At 31.7% G+C, this 20,938-nt stretch overlaps 2 protein-coding genes across 9 annotated transcripts in view; both read left to right on the forward strand.

Annotated features, from left to right (window-relative positions):
- Nhe2 (Na[+]/H[+] hydrogen exchanger 2) overlaps positions 1–14,750 on the forward strand; it is a 234,685-nt gene extending 219,935 nt beyond the window's left edge. For 7 of the 8 annotated variants that reach the window (XM_089633092.1, XM_089633085.1, XM_089633087.1 and 4 more), the window contains 5 exons: positions 86–289; positions 2,542–2,598; positions 3,594–3,767; positions 5,428–5,740; positions 6,911–14,750. In XM_089633092.1, coding sequence (XP_089489218.1) covers positions 86–289; positions 2,542–2,598; positions 3,594–3,767; positions 5,428–5,740; positions 6,911–7,100 — 938 coding nt within the window. In that variant the 3' untranslated portion in view covers positions 7,101–14,750. The remainder of the gene's footprint in view (positions 1–85; positions 290–2,541; positions 2,599–3,593; positions 3,768–5,427; positions 5,741–6,910) is intronic. The other variant, XM_089633089.1, reaches the window with a different exon arrangement.
- A 1,291-nt stretch (positions 14,751–16,041) lies between these two features.
- MYPT-75D (Myosin phosphatase targeting subunit 75D) overlaps positions 16,042–20,938 on the forward strand; it is a 107,645-nt gene continuing 102,748 nt past the window's right edge. Inside the window, exon 1 of the mRNA XM_089633093.1 lies at positions 16,042–16,249. The gene's annotated coding sequence lies outside the window, so the exon portion shown is untranslated. The remainder of the gene's footprint in view (positions 16,250–20,938) is intronic.

A 20,938-nucleotide genomic window follows, 5' to 3' on the forward strand; every position in this document is an offset into this window, starting at 1 on the left:
TGCATTTGGTAACCTATTCACTGTGAATTGTTTGTTCTTCTGTTCTGCTTTGTTGTGAACGTTGCGCGCCCGCCCCACGCCGCAGGCTATATCGAGGACATCAGCCCCACCTCCTCGCACAAAGAGAACAGCAGCTCGCTGATAAATCAGATAGCCAACTTGCCGGGCTTTAACCCGCTAAAGGCGCGTCTCGTAAAGCAGTATTCCAAGACCTCCTTGGAAGACATCCTGCCCACGGCCGTGGAGAAGTCGCTACCGTGGCGGAGGGACCGCTCCTCTTACAACTTTGGTACGTCTAAGTCCATCCCAGCCAGCTGCATCCTTCCTGGAGTACGCATCGCATTGCGATTAAACTACAATCAAACAAACCTTGCCAATCTTCTTATTGTTCCTTCTATTGTTTGCTCTTCTATTTATGTTTTATCTTTTAGACTTGTTATTGTTATTAATCATAGAGGTATTAAGTAAAAAGGCCTACTTTATGTAGCCACCGTCTTTAATCAATACCTCTATGTTTAGGAATAAAATCAAGTTTGAATTATCGTTAGTACGTAAATATTTTTATACCAAAAGATTATCTTGTTATTGTGATTCCGTGTCTGTTTACTGTCTGACCAGATCTTCTTTTAGATTGGAAAAGTGTCATTACAATTTCTCCGTAGGTACTCCGTTCGTTCCGTGTTCCGAATTCGGTTTTATTATTTCATTAGAACTAGGCAGCAAAATGTGTATAAGATTATCGTGTTTTAGTTCCTCTGAAATTATCCTTTAATAATTCATTAACAGATTGGTAGAACAGCGTGTGTTCGTACTTAGACCCACTTGCATGCACTCCCGCTATCCGGTAATGCATGTTAGCAAAGTGCGCTCACTTCCCTCGGGATTAATTACGATTACATGCAATTCTATCAAGTCATTTGTAGATTAATTCGCTTAATTAATTAATTAATTAAAAATGTTTACAATCGAAAAATTCTAACTTACAAGAAGATGTGTTCAGAAAATAAATATACATAATCATAAGATTTAATAATATATTTTTTAATCTAAAATCAATTTCTGCTGTGAATTCCTGCGTGTGTGAAGTAAAATAATAATATTTTTATAACTTAAGAATTATAGAAGCTACCTTTTGACTAAATTTTCAATACGAGGCCACATTTGCACATGCAAATTTGTGGCATGTTAAAAAAAGATTGACTGATAATAAAAATATTCCGTAAGCTGAAATTTGCAATGTGAATCTGGCCTACTAGAAAATTTTAAAAGTTTTCATTGTTGCTATTTTTTAATCAATACCATTTTAAATATGCCCCTGGAATGCATTGTTATAATGTAAGCGTAGTTTATTGAGGTGGAAGTATTAAATATCTAAGCATGTGTTGTATTAGTTATTCTTTGACTTGCTGAGGACTTTTAATTCTTCCTTTCCAGCTCTTGAGTTATGTATTAAAATAAAATATATGTTATGTACTGCTTTTGCACAATTTAATTCTAGAACAACTTTCTTTTTCATCTTCTCCCTTCATATGTCTTCCTTCACACACTACATATTCCATCCAAATAGGTTTGAAGTACCTCTTACACAAACAAATCCCCACCACTTTAGACACAGGCTTCAAAGTGACATGAATTTGGCAAAATTACAAAAAATATATGTACCTTTGTTACACGTATGCTTCACATAATAATGTTTATATAACATGTTTCATATATATATATTATTTACATCATATTATAGTGTAATATGTCTTATAATATAATTACAAAATCATCAATCTGTTTTCTTACTTTGTCGTGCCACTAACAGCGTTTATGATTATGGCTTTACAATCATAATATGTGTCACATAACACATTTCGAAAAAAAAAGCAAGATACAAACGTATCAATATTTAGGCATTACAATATTATGTTCGCACATAGGCTATGGACCCAAAACCTGGCAGGGCTCCAATAACTGACAGGGTATCAATAGAAACCATCTGACAGGTCTCCATATCACAAAAAAATTTGTAACATTGTGTTAATTTGTAAAATGGACCTAGTGGCCCCATCTATGGTCAACTATGATTATCCTATATGGCAGCAGATTTCGTAAAATAATGGTTTTGTTTGTGTCAATCTTCTCTAAATTTGGCAAGTTAGTAAATCTGGGAATGAATTTAGCCGTGCGAGCTATTGGTGTCATAAACAACATATTTTCTTTAGTAACAAAATAAATTGTCTTATTATTTTTTTGTTCTATTTTGTTTTTTCATTGGACAAAGTGATTATTAATTTTAGTCACCATGTAAAGTTTAATAATCAATGGTGCCGGGTGTTGGGTACTTAACCATAAATAATAGTATTTATTGATGTGTGTAACTGCTTATAAAACAATCAATATTATGCTGTTGCTTTTTATTTAAGAATAATTTATTTCCGTCACAATAATCATCTGATGAGCATGCGCATGAAGTTTGCATGAAAGTGTAAATTAAATGATGTTCTCTCGTTGATATCTCTCTCTAAATCTATATAATGATGTGTTTTATTGCAGTGCCTCAGGAAGACATATTAGAGGAAGATGAGAGAAGACTGTCTAAAGCGTCTGAAGGTCAGTTTCCTTGCAGATGCGTCACTAAACAGGTTTTGCGCTTACGGAATTAGTGACGCATCTGAGAAACATGCAATATTTCTTTATCTTCCCCCGTGAAACAACTCAATCCTCCGTGATGTGTTGTATCCAATTATCCTTTTAAATATTTTTTAATAACACAATAAATACATTTGTTTAGAATTATTTCACCCACCAAGCCTAGGGGATGTCTTTGAGTTATGGCAGGTGAATTAATTACTTATCATTTTTAAATTCAGTTAATTCAATGATGATAAGGTTGAACAATTTTATATGACGTCCGGAAACTAGTTGTACTAGCTGGAAACCGATGAATCTACATCACACCAAAAAAATGTTTTTTTTTTTCAATCTGATTTTTTTTCTTTTAATTTTTTTTTTTGGCTAGCAAAAATACTTTTGGAGCTAGCTTTACACTTTGACGCTTTTCAAAGACAATAAACAGCTGACAATAACCCTGTAGCAACCAATTTTTTTCAAATTCGAGCCCAAAATTCCAACTTAGCAGTTCATTTTCTCGAAAACGAAAGTTTAAATCAAAAAATGTTAAACCACAAAATCGACTCCAAATGAGATGAATATTCACTATTTTCCCGCTTGTTCAACAAATATCCGAACACCATGTATTTTAACCTGTTATTTTGAGTAACATTCTCATTTTAATAGTGTGAAATTCTAAAGAATCCGCTAACGGTGGACGAATTGAGTTCAACACACGACAATACACGGCGGTATCCGATTTTTCTCCTTTTTCAACCCAAGTAAAGTTTTGCTTCTTTAAAAGGTCTATAAAAACTCCATGTCCATTGCCTATTTTATTAAATACATTAAGTAGAATGAAAGTTACATATTTGTTGACAAATTAATTTTTTTTCATGGTCCATTGAAAATCAATTGTATGAAAAAAATCCATACTTCTATGACTTTAAATTCATCTTCTCCGATTTTACAAATTTGCATTTTAACCTTTCCAGACCGCTACGCCCCCCACGACCCCACTAGGGTCAGCACCCCCACGGCCACAGAGACCATGCTGCCGTGGAAACGCGAGGACGAAGGCATCGCCGGCCTGAAGCAGAGCGAGTTCCCCTCGTGGGCCTCCAACAAGGAGTACCTGGCGTACAATTCCCCATCGGCTACATTCCTCGGTTAGTGTTAAATAAATCTCCCAAAAATATCTATAACTCTTAATGATTTTTAAAGAGCCCACTTATATTCTTTTTACTTTCCAAAGAGCTGATCTTTTTTAATTATTTTTAGCGGAACTGATTTAACTAGCTCAATTTATAACTGTATACAAAGTTTCAGCTCAATACAATCAATCTATTTTAACTCAAAAAAATTCCCTTAATTTTTGCTAATTTTGCATCACTGATAGCACAGCAAAAATTCTGCCTGAAATACTCATTTTTTCCGTAAATTCGCACTTACAGTTTTTTTAATATTATTTTGATAAATTTTACCCCCTCACCAAGTGAGGGGATAAAATTACTTATTGATGATTTTTTGACATTGGTTTTCGTGCTTTATCGTGTTTAATTTGGTCTGCTGATACATTTGTTTAACAATAGATTTCATGTTCTATTAAAATCTTTCGTCAGAGGACGAACTTTGTGATTTTGATTATTACCGATTTGATATTAATCCTTTTTGATACATCTGCTCACTTCACTTGACTTCAATTCATTTCACATGAAGGAGAAAAAGTGTTTATAAAACACTGAAACACCTTGGCTATTGAGATGTGATCAAAATTGTCATTAACATTACTTATTTATCGAACAAAAATATTTTCAAAACCTTCTCCATTTTAACACTTCCATAGAAGTAGGTACATTATTATTTCAAAGAATATCATTTTATATTTAAATTAATATATTTACATGCATATTATGATGTAATTATTGCTTAGTATTTAACTTATTCACCTTATGCAGTAATTAAAAATCCACAATAAAGAGAAGAACTTCACATAAGACGACAGATTCTCTTGTTTATTTCTGACCAACTATGCCTTGCTATGACATGACAGCAGCAATAATAATACTGCAGTAGGTACTTACTTGACGCTGAGTTGATTCTTACTAACAATACCTAAAGCACACTTTGTAGGTGCAGTCTGGCAATAAAATGTAGAAATTGAATAAAATATGGCAATACTGATTTTTAAACAATTTATAGTACATTCCGATGAAAGTTTTTTTTTTATTTAAATAACTTCTTATAAAAATTGTATTTTTGATATAAGCATTTCAAATATAACAATAAAACACTTTTCAATGCGATGAGGTTATCTCCTTATTTTTTATTTCCTTGAAAATGTATTATATTTATTTAACTTCTCAAGTGCCAAAAGTACCCATTGGGTACGAAAAATTTCTGTCTTGTGGGATTTTTACCCTCGGCACATTATAGATGTATTTGATATGGTTCCATGATAACTCAACACAGTGACAATTCAACACACTTTTAAAAAGTGATGTAAAGTCATTAGAACCTAACCTAACCTAGCGTACTTAACCCAGTTAATAAAGTTTTTTTTTCATCACTTTCCACGACTTTATATAACTTTTTAAGGATGTGATGATTTATCCAGTCACCATTTGATATATATTTAAAAAGAGTTATTTTGGATATTTTAATCCTTTTGAATACATGTTAGTGTTGCCCTCGTTTTTTTCTACATTTATTTGTCAGATATTTAGTATATATAATTGATTGTAGCGTGCACGGCATGCATCCTTATTAACTGCACCATTGTGTTCTCACGTTGAGGTTTGGTTTCTCCCGTGTGATTGCGCATGTTAGGCGGCATTGCGCAACCTAAACAGGCCAAGTCCATAATAGGTCTCTTCCGGAGAGAGAGTTCGTGCTCGGCGGGGGCCGGGGGCGCCGGGGGGGCGGGTCCCTCGGGGTCGGAGGGCAGCCTGCACGGGGAGCCGGCGCCCCACCGGGCCCCGCTGGTCAGCACGCGCAGCTACAGCGTGACGGGGCCTGCAGTGGTGCTCATGGAGGACATGGGGCACTCGGACCCGCTGGGCGTGGCCAGTCGCCCCGCCAGCATCATGCAGGGCCCCCACCGCGGTCAGACCAGGAGAGGATCAATGCTAGAGCTCTCAGGGTGAGTGTTCGTTGTGTTTCCAGAATACAACTCTGCTTATTTAATCAAGGTTTGGGAACTTGCATCTTTTTTTTCTGAACAAATCCATAAATATACAATATAAATAATTTTCTGATATTTGAGTATTTTATTTGAATAATAATCGTAAGCAGTACAGTGAAACCATCTTATTTTACCTTTATTCAATTTTATGTAGAATTATTTTTAATCTTTAAAATAAATTACCTTTACATGCTTAGGAAATGTCTCCAGAGACGGTTTCACTGTAATTAAATTGTAAATGTTAAAAATAATCTACTTTCTCTGAATTTGCAATCCACTAAATATATTTAATTATATTAGTTTGTGTTTTGACCCTTGAAATGAGCTTGTTCCCTCTTACCCTAGAAAGAAACATTATATTTTATCTGTAGTAAATTGTGTATTTAATGTATTTTGCTCTTTCTTTGTTGTTGTGATTTGTTCATTCTATTGTATCTCACTAAACACAAAATACTTTGGAATAATATATTTATTATCAGTGCCATCTATTGAATTTATAACGCAATATCCTGTTATATATGTACACGTTAATATACATGAAATTAATTATGTATTTTTAGCTCACAGTGTGAATGTTGCGGCCATTAATGTTAATATCACCAGAGCGTAGTGATATTGTTCAACTAATCACATTCAATTTAAGGTCTAGCTGTGATTGGCTGGTGATGGATTTGCGGCTAACTTCAGTGCAGTTCGTTACAACATATGGACTTCAGCTAACCATAATATTAATATCTGATAATCAGACATTGGATTATGTGCACTAAAACAGAACATGGTCCCATTAATATGCAGAGAAAAGTGTCAAAAGCGAAGTAGCAGGAGTACACATTCATGTAAATCAACTACCCTTTTGTTGAGTGCCTATTTTGCCAGATTTCTAGCGTTATTAAAGCTCATCTACATATCATTTAGGTTGTAGCATGGAACTTTTTTATTAGTTGGAGACTGCGTTTTATTCTGTTTCAATAGACAATGGATATAATATGAAACTGCACATAATCCGATGTCGGTTTGTAACATTATCGTGGCAAATTAACCTTCTGGCGTTTTATTCTATCTATAATATATAGGATGTTTTATTGAATCTTGTTAGTCATTGGGTGATTTTTGTGTTTGTATTCACAGAGGCCTTTCTAGGGACCCCATAATGGAGGAGAAGTGCAGCAAATCCCTGCCGGAGAGCGAGCGGCTGAGCGTGCGGCGGGCCCCGCTGGCCAAGTGCACGCCCAAGTCGGTGGTGCGGCGCCAACAGACCCTCGGCACCTCGCTACTGTCCAGCTCCGACAGCTCCGATGTGGACGAGGACAAGGACTAACATTGGTCCGTGCGGGAGTCACTTATCTAAGTTATTGCCATCTCCACTACGGCGGGAACAACTTAATATAGCGAATCCATCCTATCCAACATATAACTTAATAACTTACTACTATTTACATTTACACCTATCTCTTTGTTTGGGAAGAACTCATTATCATTTATGCTATTTTGTTTGGGAAAGAGTTTATCATTTATGCTATTGCTGTGAATAATCCTTCAAGGAACTGTAAAAAAATCTTCTTATGAAGGTTCCATTGGGCCACTTTTAAATATCTAGTACATAACTCGAAAACCAAAACTTCATGTTTAAAGGGATTCCACTATATTTCATTCTATTAAATTTTAGATCTGATAATAATTTGACTTCTGATGAAAAATGCTTAAATTTTTTATGGTGTTTAGTTCTTTGGATATGTTAAGCTACAGAAATTTTCCTTACACCTTTTCTCATTACCAATACTACTAAAGTGCATTGTAAATTTAACAATAATACTTTGTAGAAACTGTGGACTTAACTGGATTTAGGTAGCCAAAAGGTAAAAGTAATTAAGCCACTGTTTAAGTCACTTTTAGCTTCTGGAGAATTGATTTCATCTTTGTTATGCTGTTTGCCGAGGAATAACCACATTTCAAAACTAATGGAATATATTTATCACGTAGATCGTTTTAATGCGAGTAAAATGAGTCATCTTTTGGTCACAAAACCCTTTAATAACTAATTAACCCGGCTAATTGGGTTTCCTCACTTAATTAAAATTAACTGCACAAACAATTTGTATAAACAAATTAAATAATAAATTGCTATGTAATCAGATTTATCACCCACTATATATGACAATATTCATGGAACTTGTATTTTCGTTTCGTAAAAAACAATTGGTTTTCAAGATTTTTTATATCTGTAGAGCCACTTAATACATAGTAACTGTATGTTGTAGTTTGATTCCCTAAATTAAGACATTGTCAAACTGAAGTAATCCACCCATTAATGTCTGTAACCATTTTCTGAGAGATGTAAACCAAACAAGTGACTATTAGTATCAGTGGCTTCAATAGATGTCTCCTGCTTACCGATGGTCATGCAGAAACTTCCTTGAATGGTGCTGTTTGTAATAAAGAGTTTTCATTTTTTTCCAAAGTTAATTCGGTGACTCAATGTCCACTGATATCCCTTCTTTTTACAGGAATTCATCAAAAACAAAGTGAAGAAAAAAGTGAAAACTCTTAGATAATTGGCTAGAATACTTGATTAACTATTATAAATTACATATGTTGTTAACAGTTTAAAATAAATTTATTCCCTGCTAATTTGATGCCTTTGCGGAGGAAGAAATTCAATTAATATTTGCTTTAACATAGCTACTCTTGTTTAGAGCCTAGAGATAATATTCATTACATCTTGCAATCCAAATAACGTCAACTTTACATTCTGTGATGAACAGTGCAATGCTAACTTTACACTTGGTGATGTTGCATCATGTAATGAACAGCTTATTGTTAACGACTCTACTTTGTGTAATGAACAGCTAAATGTTAACCTTACGTTATGTGACGCACAGTTAAACGTTAACTTTATAGTATCTAATGATAAGCTGAATGTTAACTTTACATTATATTTATGAACAGCTTAACGTTGATTTTACATCATGTAATCAACAGCTTAACGTTAACTAAACATTGTGATGTACAACTTATTGTTAACTATACATTATGTGAAGAACACCTTAATGTTAACTTTACATTATGTGATAAACAGCTTGCGTGCTACGCACATGTTAAATGTAAATTACTATGAACAATACCAGTAGAATAAGAAATTTGGGATAAATTACGTTGTGTACACATTGTCTCATTACGTAATATGTAATATATTTGTAAATTTACCAAGATTTCCAGTGAGCGAGGCGCAGAATAAGGTTTAACATTATTTTTTAAGTATTTTAGTAAACTTTTTATAATATATTGTATCGGTTGAGGAATGCATTATGGTTTAGAGCTCTTATTCGGTTCATAGTATTATTATTTGATACTTAATAGCTATATTTTAATCTCGTCATTTGTCTTACAACCGTTAAAAGAGGGTGTTTCTTATATTATGCTTACATCATTGATAATAATCGTTTGTATAACTGTACTTATTCATTAATATAAATACTAATAATGCCATTCAAAAATTGAAGTTAGATTTTCTGGGTGTATACAACACCTTTTTCAAAATAATTTTTATATTTGGCTATTTACCTACTTACTTTTAGGTACCCGGGTTATCTGGGTTTTAAGAGGGGTTTTAGAAGTAACACAAATACTTATACATTCATTACATAAATTACGAGCGAGTCGGTAGGTACTTGTAAAATGTACCGGAATAGACAAGTTTTCCACAAATGTTTCTTTAAACCTATTTTAAAAATTTGACGGTGCCTTCGTTTATCCACCATAAAAAGTTTGTCTTGAGTTCTTTTTAAAAACATTTTTTCCTATTTTATAATATGCTTGTCAAAGCCCTCAACAGACGGCAGTGATTATGTTATTTTATGATAATCGCCACAGAATGCCAAAATCAAAACCAATGCAGAATGTCATACCGATTTAAAATTAATTATATTTTTCCAAAGAAATTAAATTGTCACCAAGTTTAGTGTCCAGTGAACTAAGTACAGTGTACAATTAAACCTATTTTTAGGTGACTCAATTATAATTTTATTTATAAAATACAATTTATTATAATTCATTACATTACTTCCCATTTTAACTGTACGATAAAGTTCTACTGAATGATCACTCAACACAAAAGACCATTTTTTAAGTGTATTCCAGTTATTGCAGTAGAAAATAATTGTTAACTTATTTTTTATGAGAATGATATATTTTTAAATATTATATTTATTTTGGATTAGGTTTTATATTTTCCAAGAATCATACAATTTTATTTTTATTTTATGTGTATCTTGTCTTGCCTTCTACCAAAAAATTATGGAAAAGATTAATAATTATTTTATTTTATCAATTTTTTTATTCATTATGAATATTTTCAGGAATTATTTTAAATGTGTCAATTAAGTACCTACCTTAGATTCAGACTAGTATTATATGTAGCCAATAGTGTATTGTTTTTTATTTAATGTAATCACTTGAATCATTTCACATAAGATCTTAGATGCAATTGCAGACTTTATTGTAGAAATCGCATAGCGTCAATCTTAAAGCTATACCATCTTTAAATAATATGTATGGATAAAGTAACGTTAAAATAAAGCTGTTGAAATGTTTCAGATGTGTTGGATAGCCATTTAATCTCTAAGAGACGAATCAAATTTAGTAAATTTCTCAAATCCAAATATAATATTGAGAATTTGAATAGAAATAATAGACATACTTCTCCAATGTCAACTTTTTTACTTTGGAATTTTCATTGACAGTTACGAAATACATCCAAAATATTTATAACTTAGCTTTACACACTGCACACTGTGTAGTGCACCTCAAAGTAATCGTAATTTCACTGTACTGCAAATGTAGCCAATCGCGCTATAGGGGTTAAAGTAATCCGCACTAGAAAGAATAGAAAAACATCGAAGCTTATTGGTGATTACCATTACTTCGTTAAGAGAAAAACATTTTGTAATTTAGGTTAGAAGAATTGAATATTATGACTAAATCAAACCTCAGGTAAATAAATATATAATTCATGGGTTGGGGTATGAGGGCAAATAAGTCAAAAAGTCTAATTTTAAGTTGTGGTTCTTTCGATGCTTTCTTACCTCTCAACTAAACTAAAGGAAAACTAAAAAATATTGTTTCTAAACAAATACAGTACTCTCTCACTAATCTTCCGCCCAAAAAACCGGACAGGCGTCCAAATAGTGAAAGCGGCAGATTATAGTGAATACACACAAAATTCTCTCAAAATTAAAACAAGCATTTCGTTAAAACAAAACAACACAGTGATCGATCTTTCCATTTTTTTAGTTTAAGGTTAAGGTGTCTTGTTAACTCTTGCAAGAAGACTACATTTTATCACATGGCGGATTACTTATTCTTCCGAGAAGACTCCATTTTATCATGTGACGGATTACTTAATTTGAAATAGAATTTATTTTAGATCTTGATTTTGTGGTTTCAACTAGTAAAAATAACGTCAGATTACATAAGTTGGTGGATATTTGAGCCGCAGATTATTGAAAAAGCACTTATGTGTACAGAAAACTTTGAATTTTCCCTCCTTCCTTAATACATATAGGTTTTTATCAACTTCATTCTCGGTTTTTTCTGATTTAACTGTTTTCACTCCCTTACACACGAATTATTTTGCACAAAAATGTTAAAAAAAATAATAACATTTTCAATCATTTAAATGTGTTGTGTTCTTAAATAATTTTAATATTATTTTAATTAGATTTGTTTTGTTAATTTTATTTAATAATTTTTATTCAATGTTTAATTAGGTGTTTTTTGGTCATTACAAGGCTTTTACATCTTTGAATCAAAATGTAACTCTAGGCGATTCGTATTTCCTCTACTATCGATAATTTAATATGTCAATGTACCCATTGTCAGATTAGGGAGACTGCTAGTAATGTGCAATCGAATACTGCAGCTCTCTGCTTTGGCAGATTAGATTAAAGATACCGCGCTCTGAAAGGACAGAGCGACTTAGTAGAAAGGGTGCAATTAAATGAGTAACTTGTTAAAAAACAAACATTGTTGGTTATGGGTTAAAAAATTTGCAAAATAATGTGTAAAAATTACCTAATTAAAGGCTTACAGTTAAGCTTTTACACTGATTACTCAAATAGGATGAATTAATTCATAATATTTGTATAAAAATTATTTTCAATTGCCTTATATAAAATAAATATTAGAAAATTAAGGAATGGTGTTTGCTAGGTAAATTATTACCATATTAGGTACTTTCAAAATACTTACTCAATTTTTATTTTTTATTACAATCTGTTGTTCTATGCGAATGCCACACTTATTTAAAATATATATATATATATATATAAGTGTATTTTTCTTAGAATTCTATCCAGTTTTTTGCTATGTGGGATATTATTTAAAATGAAGCAAATTTTTAGCATTCTGGCCTAAGCCATTTTAAAAAATAGATATTTAGATCTTTGAAAATGCGTCACCATTAAACAATAGTTTTGGCGCAGCTTTCTCACATAGATATGAAATGTGCACCTCGTGCAGCAGTGTTGCCAGCGATTGATTTTCCATTAAGCACCTCAAACATATTATTGTGATTCATTTTTGGGTTATTACACTTCTTCTGTTAGTCACTGTAATGCTATTAGAAACGTTGGCTTAAGAAAGAGGAAGCACAACACGGCATAATAACCCAAGAACGAATCACGATAATACTTTGCCGTGAAAATCTCAAATCATATCTGCTTGTATTAAATCTTCCCGGTCACTGGAAAAATAATTCTATCATAAAAGGCCTTGGTGTGTTTATATGAGCACTGATGATAAATGATTTAGATAAAATGTGCTGGGAAAAATATGTTTTGAATTAAACTCGATGGTGGAAAAGCAAGCTTTTTCTTGCATAAGTAAAAAGGGTTGAAAGAGATATTTTTATTTAAATGAGGCCCAATTTTAATTGTATTATTTTCAGTGCAGTCATTTCTAAAATAATAATAAAATTACTAATGCGTAGTATCTTAGGTTCTCAGTGACATCATTATTTATTTCTAAATTTTATCCATAATACACACGTATTATATATTTTTATTCTATTTTATGGGAAAGGGTAATTCGCAAGGGGTAATGTGTCTAGAAATGTATAATGAACAGTATTTTATTTTATTATCTGATTTAACCCTATTTTTATAATATAAATTTGTAAAACGATAGAAGGATTCTAGCCGCTTATGTACTTCAAGGCTATATTTTGACTTTGTCTTTTCAAGAAAGAAACTAAAACTAATAACCAATGTCAATATACTTATTTAGTTGTAAGATTAAGACCATACTTCATATTTTTTTAATAACGCTTATAATAATTTACAATAAATAGAATTGATGATTGTACATAAATAATTTTAAATATACATGTGCTTTCCGACGCACTCGAGGCATCATGCATGATTATGTAATAGCTGACAAAATATTCCCGAGATATCGACGTATTAACGGGTTTGCTGACACATAATTTGTGGACGTAAATAAACTAATTAGAAAGGATGTAAGCGAACAGTGCCAGCGAACCGGTTAACAGTCCGCGTTAGACTAATTCCGAATTCTGCTTTCCATAACAGATTTAATTTTTTAGTTTAGTTTTATGGAATAGGAGATACGGCGGTTCAGAAACTGGAGAAGCAAACATACTGGCCAAATGTTTGTTTATAAAAATAAAAAGAAATTACTAAAACATAGTATCTCTGGATATTTTATTGATATTAATAATTATGTGATGATAAAAAATGTCAATAAAGTTATTGTTAATACTACATGATTGTTATGTTAATTTGTTTGTAATGATAGCTAATAATTTAGATTTAAGGTTAAATGCATCAGTCTGATGAAATTCCATAGAGCTTAGATTTGTTTTTGTGAAGCTTGTTTTCAGAACTTCATTAAATGCAGTTAATTCATCGCAGTTTAGATCAAAAATATTATTTTATAATTATACTTGTGCAAAGCAAATGCGCATCCAATTGGTTCCCAATTATGTAGGTATCGAGAATTATTGATCAGTAACAAATAATAATGCATGTACTTAATTACCTACTTGAAAAAACTCAAATAGGAGAATAATAAATAGAATGGTGAAAGATTTAATAAATTCATTAGTTTGTTTATTTCTTGTAGCCGCTGCAAATAAATAATGAATTTCTCAGCACTTACTTACATTTAAGTAAACAAATTTGTGATTAGGTAAGTAGAAATCAACAAGAAATTACTGATCTGATTCAGAAACATTTGATTGTGTAAAATAGAAATCAACAACAAGAAATTACTGAGCTGATTCAGAAACATTTGTTTGTGTAAAATAGAAATCAACAACAAGAAATTACTGAGCTGATTCAGAAACATTTGTTTGTGTAAAATAGAAATCAACAACAAGAAATTACTGAGCTGATTCAGAAACATTTGTTTGTGTAAAATAGAAATCAACAACAAGAAATTACTGAGCTGATTCAGAAACATTTGTTTGTGTAAAATAGAAATCAACAACAAGAAATTACTTAGCTGATTCAGAAACATTTGTTTGTGTAAAATAGAAATCAACAACAAGAAATTACTGAGCTGATTCAGAAACATTTGTTTGTGTAAAATAGAAATCAACAACAAGAAATTACTGAGCTGATTCAGAAACATTTGTTTGTGTAAAATAGAAATCAACAACAAGAAATTACTGAGCTGATTCAGAAACATTTGTTTGTGTAAAATAGAAATCAACAACAAGAAATTACTGAGCTGATTCAGAAACATTTGTTTGTGTAAAATAGAAATCAACAACAAGAAATTACTGTTCTGATTCAGAAAAATTTGATTGTGTAAAATAAAAACGCAAATATTAATAATGATTGTAAAGCTTTATATTTTTGAAACAACCTTTCATAGCGTTTTCTGTAAAACTAAATACAAATGTTCATGCATTTCGGAGAGTGAGAAAGTATATATTTTTTTCTTTATAATGGTGATGTTTTTAATGAAAATAAATCATTTATCATAAATTCTGTTCTATTATTAATTTCTTTCCCAAATGTGCGACCTTTTTTACTTGAGTAAATTTCAGACTGGCAGAAAAAAGGTAAATATCGTTGATGAATAAATAATACCGCCTTATAAAATTCGATAGAGAAGCGAATTCTGCATTCTGAAAGAAAAAGGGTAAATACATGTTGTTGATGAATAAATAATACCGCCTAAGTAACATACGGTCAAAAAATCACTTTCTTATGAATTCGATAGAAGAAGAGGAGCAGGCAGACGTATCCGCCGCCAAGACCTGGACAAATCTCACCCCATGAACCCGGGCAAAGTCATCAAAAGTGGTGATAAACTTTGGGTGATCTATTGCAGAGGTGTTAATTATAAACAATTTAATGAGGTTATCTCCAATTTAAAAATAAAATACTAAAATTAAAACAGTAAAATTTGTTCAAAATTAGTTCAAAGTGTACTTGGATAAAAAGTATGCAATGGTTACTTCTTGAGATACGATTGCACTATGCATTACAAATCATAGTTCGAATAAGAGTTCTGCAATACCATTGCGCATATACCATGATGTCATACATGCACTTTTCGGTCAGAGTTTATATCTTCGGTACCTACTATTCGATATTTTCCATAAAGTTCTGCCCGTGCACTAATAATTTAATTTATTTAGTTAGTTTTATGGTTAAGGACAATTCTTTATCAGTAAGAAAAAACGAAATTGCCCTTGAGGACACTGTTGTAAAATGTAATAGATGTTTAATTTTTTTTTTAAATTACCCAAGAAGGAAGGAAAGTAATTAGGCAATCAAATCAGCCAAAATATTACGATTCTCTTAAATAATTAATTACTTTCGTCATTTAAAAAAAATAATAAGTATAATTAATATTTTTTCTAATGAAATAAATATATCAGATATTATTAGAGATTTTCACAGCCAAAAGTATTATAGTGATTTATTTACTACCTCCTTCTTTAGTCAATGTTTCGTACAGCATTCAAGTTCTGTCCTTATGAAATGACGAAAAGTTGACTTAAGAACGAGGTAGCGTAATACGGCATTATAAAAAATAAATCACTACATTATTATTTAAATCATTTTTTCCCGTGGGAACCATTTTTACTTTGAAATTGGATTTTTTGCAGTCTGCCACCTCGAATTATTCCGCTGGCAATATTAAAGTCGGTATTCTGGCAATACCAAAGTCAGGAAAACCAATTTCCGCCGCTGTCAACACTGGACTTTTTAACCAATGAACTTGAACGGGATTAGTTTTCTCCTGTTCCTCCTTGTTTATATTGTGGTGATAAATACGTTTTTAGTTAATTGTGCTTTAAATTTAAAATAGATAAGAAACAAAATGTACAGTTTTCGTGTTCACGGTTGTAGTGCTACATTAAGTGTCACAAGTAATCATGTGTCTTAGCGATCGTCTGCCAAAAACGAATATTGTATTTTTAAGTGTGGTGTAGTGAGTATTTACACATTATATTAATAAATTATCCCTGTTATATTACACGTTAACAGTCTAATGATTCGTAAAATTCGTTGGTTTTATATTTAAGTGTAAAATGACCAACAACACCCGATTTGTGTTGCTGTCAGTTCACCTCCTGCTGACAGTTTTCATTCTACTTTCTAACGACATAATTATGATACTGGACTTGTCAAAATAATAAATTTTCTCCTCTAAACTCTCCCTAATATCTCTGCCAGTTCATAATCCAAATATTTCATTTCCTCTTTGATGCAGGTCAAAATGAATTGTTTAAATAATCTTATCATTGGGCTACCTGCTAATCCATGCATTAGGTTCCATACTTCGTTTCGTTAACTATACTTGAGTTATTTATTATCCCAAGTGATAAATTTACAAATGAAATTAATTATCTCTGGTGGTTTACACGTAATCTCTTGTACATACATTACTTACTGGGGGAAAAGTTGTGGAATCTCACTATCTGAAATACCTTGAATATTTTTGATAAGATTTAATCATATACTACTACACATTAGAATACGTTGGTAAGATTGTACAAATCCGCATGATATTGGTACAACTTATATGATTAACCCTGCTTGGTAATAAACCAGTCACTCATCCATATTTTGTAGGTTGAAAAAGCTTATCATTTAGAAATTCTAAGATAAATGTAAAATAGCAAAGTTTGTTTCTAGATCTTTATGCTACAAGTGCCTGTCAATTTGGTAATTATTATGGAGATTACACTTTGTTTTAACAATTATTACAAGAAACAACTATGTACATGCACAAAATATGTTATTAGGTTCTTATTTTGGGTTAATTAAGTAATTTATGCGTATTTAGATTGAAACGAAACTTTCGTAAGTTCCACTCAATACAAAAAAAGCTCAAAATGGTGGCAAAGCGATTGTTTTATAAGGTGAATTTTGAACTTTGATAGAATAAAAATGGAATTATAATGCATCTTTTACCATCTAGCCCGACGTAAGTTGTTTCTTGTAGCAATAAGGAACTCCAGTAAAAATATTATGGCTTAAAATATATATATATATATCTTCATATTGATCAACAAGCGCTGATTTTGAATATATGTATATAAGTTTTATTATACATAGAATTTATAAATCGTCATTCAAAAATTAATAAAACCCATAGACATATGAATATTAGTAGACCTGCCCTAAGTGATTAAAAGCGTATTATCCCCACTCCCCATACCGGTTCCATTGGAGCCGGCTGTGCTCGCGTATGGCCTCAAGTGAAATTTGAAAACGTGACGTCATCATTCTTGTGCGAACTATGGTCGAGGCATCATCGGTTCATTTTACGAAATAACACGGCAAAATGTTGACTTGTACTATGAAAACTTGTAAAAATAGATGTGAAAAAGAGAATAAACCCAATTGTCGTATTACATTCCATATATAAGCATTATTTTACTTTATTTTAAGCATATTCACATCGTATAATATAGATCAGTTTTAGAAACATATACTATCACATCGAGAAACGTCTGGACGCGAAACACAAAGCTGGTTGGTTGCTGGGAAGTAAATTATGAACATTTATAAAAGTGTCTTAACTAAATACTTAAACGAAATATTCGACTCTGACTCTTTTTTTGCCGAATTTGGACTTCGCAAATTTGTTCATAACGTGGCGAGTAATTTGCGCTCCCATGTAAAAATGTCTATTCATTCAAAAGCAGGTTTTACTTTTAAGAAGTAAATGGTGATATTATAATGCGAGATGCCTATTTACTGTCAGATTGATTTATTGACGAATCACAGTCAGCTTTACCCCCTTCGTTCTTCAACAGTTGATTTTACCCCTCGCCATTATCTTCTCGTCTATTAATTCCTATGTCTGTGATAAAACCCTATCGAACTAATAATGAACTGCTGATTCTTCACAACCAATCTACGTGAGTAATATGTCTGTGGTAAATAATATCCATATCTAGGTTGAAAATTGTAGAGAATCCCTAAATTATAAATTAATTTATATTGATGACATTTTCTTATATTGGTATTCCTGATACCATATGAGTAGCTAGAAGAGACGTTATAACCATTTACTCTATGCAAATTAGGTAGGTTAGGTTAGATTTATTTATAAATTTTATAAAAATATTAAAAAGTTGTTTAAAAAAACTTGCCCTAATACTCTAATTTGATTTTCTTTTATTTCCAGTGTTCCGCCAAAATAGTACCTACCTAATATGCATGAATTAAATGGTACTAACGTTTCTTCAATAACAACATATGAAAATTATTGGAAATGGTTGTCATCCCATTCAATTTTCATTTTACGTAATTAAAAAATAGAATGTTTCAAATTTAAATTTTTCCAAATGCAGATAGTTTCCTTTTATAGTAATTAAGGTGAATCAAAAGGTTTTATTTGAAAAAATATCATTTTAAGCGTGGCCAGTGATCCCGAATAGTTACCGCATTTTAAGGATAAGGTACCTAATGCTGTATTATCAATTTGTGGAAAAATTACAGTTTTGATATATCAAACTATCAAAGTATTAAAAAGTCTACGTTGTTTAATCAGATGATTAGGATCTGGTGATAATACACACTGAAGGTGATGTGTATTGGTAATAACTTTTGCCGATATCTTTATAGCTGTTAATTGTTATTGTCACATTTGTCATGGCTGTTGTTCTCACAAACATTATTTGAGTAATGCTTACGCAGAATATCAGACATTAATTTTGACTACGTTGGTATTTTTATCCGTGTATACCTAACACCGGTTTCCATACAAGCTGTCTTCACAGCACGCTATCGACTTGTACACGCGTACCCTTACTTCACTTCTTCAAATCAAAATAAGACTCTTTAAATAGGTACTTATTTTCAGTGTCTTATTTGTTTTTTATGTTGGCGGCGATCTAAATTTAACCTCGACTTCACTTATTCTAAATTCGAACTATAAATATTTGGTTTAAGTACCTATTCAGTAGCTATTTAAGGGCATTTCTTATTTGGGCAGAACTTAGCATAAAAAAAGAATTATTAAATAAGAGAGTTACGTATTTGAAAAGTGAGGAACGTTTTGTATTAGATATAGATTATACTAGATGAGCTCTTCAATAGAAAGAAAACCAATAAGTTTCAATGACCATATACTGTTACTATTTTTTTATAATACATAAGTAGAACTACAATATCTGTTAGTGTTTTTGAGCCTCCAGCAATCTATGTCTATATTATATTATATGATTTAACTTTTTAAGCTTTTGGGAACAACTAATATGGTCTTACAGAAATCGTTGTATCTCCCTTAGTGTCATGGTGAGAAATATGATCTAAACGATAGTTAACCACAGAAAAATGAAAACGTTCACCTTTATGAAGCCATTGCTTTGAAATTTTGACACAACGTTACATTCAAATACGCATGTGTTTTTATAAACCTATATTATATAAATGTCACCTGTGACAGGTAAAAATATGTTCTTTTTTTATCGCCATCTGTGGGACTTAAAAGCAACACGCGGTATTGTTTTCCTATCTGCATGGACAGACTAAACCACAGCAAAGCTCGGCGGGGTACAGCTAGTTTGTCTTATAAAATGCGTGTGTTTTTCTTCATTTTTTCGTTATTAGTAATTTTAGTTAGTAAAAACGTAAGGTGAGCCATTTTTTTTCTTTTTTTAATGTTTGTATTTAAAATTTGATCATATCAAAAATGTTATTTTTATATATAATAATAAAATTTGAAAGCGTAATTTTATCACCCTTCAAAAGTAGTTTTTAGTTTTCGAATATATTCAGAAATATTCTATTTATTTGTTTTTTATTGCAAATTTGCAATATGGCAATATAGCATACGAGTTAATATAATTAGTTACAACTCTCAAATATTACATTACTCTCAGAGGAAGCAATTAGCTTGTGGTTTGACTTATGACTTAAAAAATTCATTACTCCATCAAACTCGCTAAGTGCTTATATTCAAATGTTTGTAAAAATGAGTAGATGGTCAATAAAAGCAGTGTTAGGAGAATATAAATTAACAAAGTCGGGGAGGCCCTAAGACATGGCACGATCAGGGGAATTAAATACTTGAGTCTGTAGTACAGAAGAGTTTGTATGAGACTGTGTTTGAATGCTGCAAGAATTGTTTGCCGAGGCTGAGTTGTGAGGCAGTTCATTCTCCCCTGCAAATAAAAAGATGTTATCGTTAGTAGTTAGTTAATAATAATAATAATACCTGGATGACTTTCATAGCGCCGTTTTTGTGCAAAAACACCTCAAGGGCGCTGTACAAACTTATAATACATTTCTACAGTGATCTATGTTATTACTTAACTATTTATGGAGAAAATATACAGTACAATACTTACCTGGTAGGTCACTTGAGATTAACACTTAATTAACATTATCTAATTGTTTATTGGCGAAATTTAGATACAGGATTTAGGACTTAATTGAAAAATTGACTTTCTCTTAGGATTGGTATATTTAATTTAAGGGTACGACAGCTTAAAAAGGTAAGTTTTTAGTTTAGACCTGAATTCTGTTGGACTTGTTATGGATCTTAGTTCCGAAGGGAGTTTATTCCAAGCCTTCGGCCCAGATACTCCGAAAGCGCGATCACCAAACTTAGTATTTGGCTTGCGCATAGGTTCTGTCAGTCTGCCTACAGCTGCTGATGTTG

This window comes from Hesperophylax consimilis, chromosome 7, assembly GCF_061612785.1.
Source record: "Hesperophylax consimilis isolate HC1 chromosome 7, BYU_Hcon_1.0, whole genome shotgun sequence".
Classification (NCBI taxonomy): Eukaryota; Metazoa; Arthropoda; class Insecta; order Trichoptera; family Limnephilidae; genus Hesperophylax; species Hesperophylax consimilis.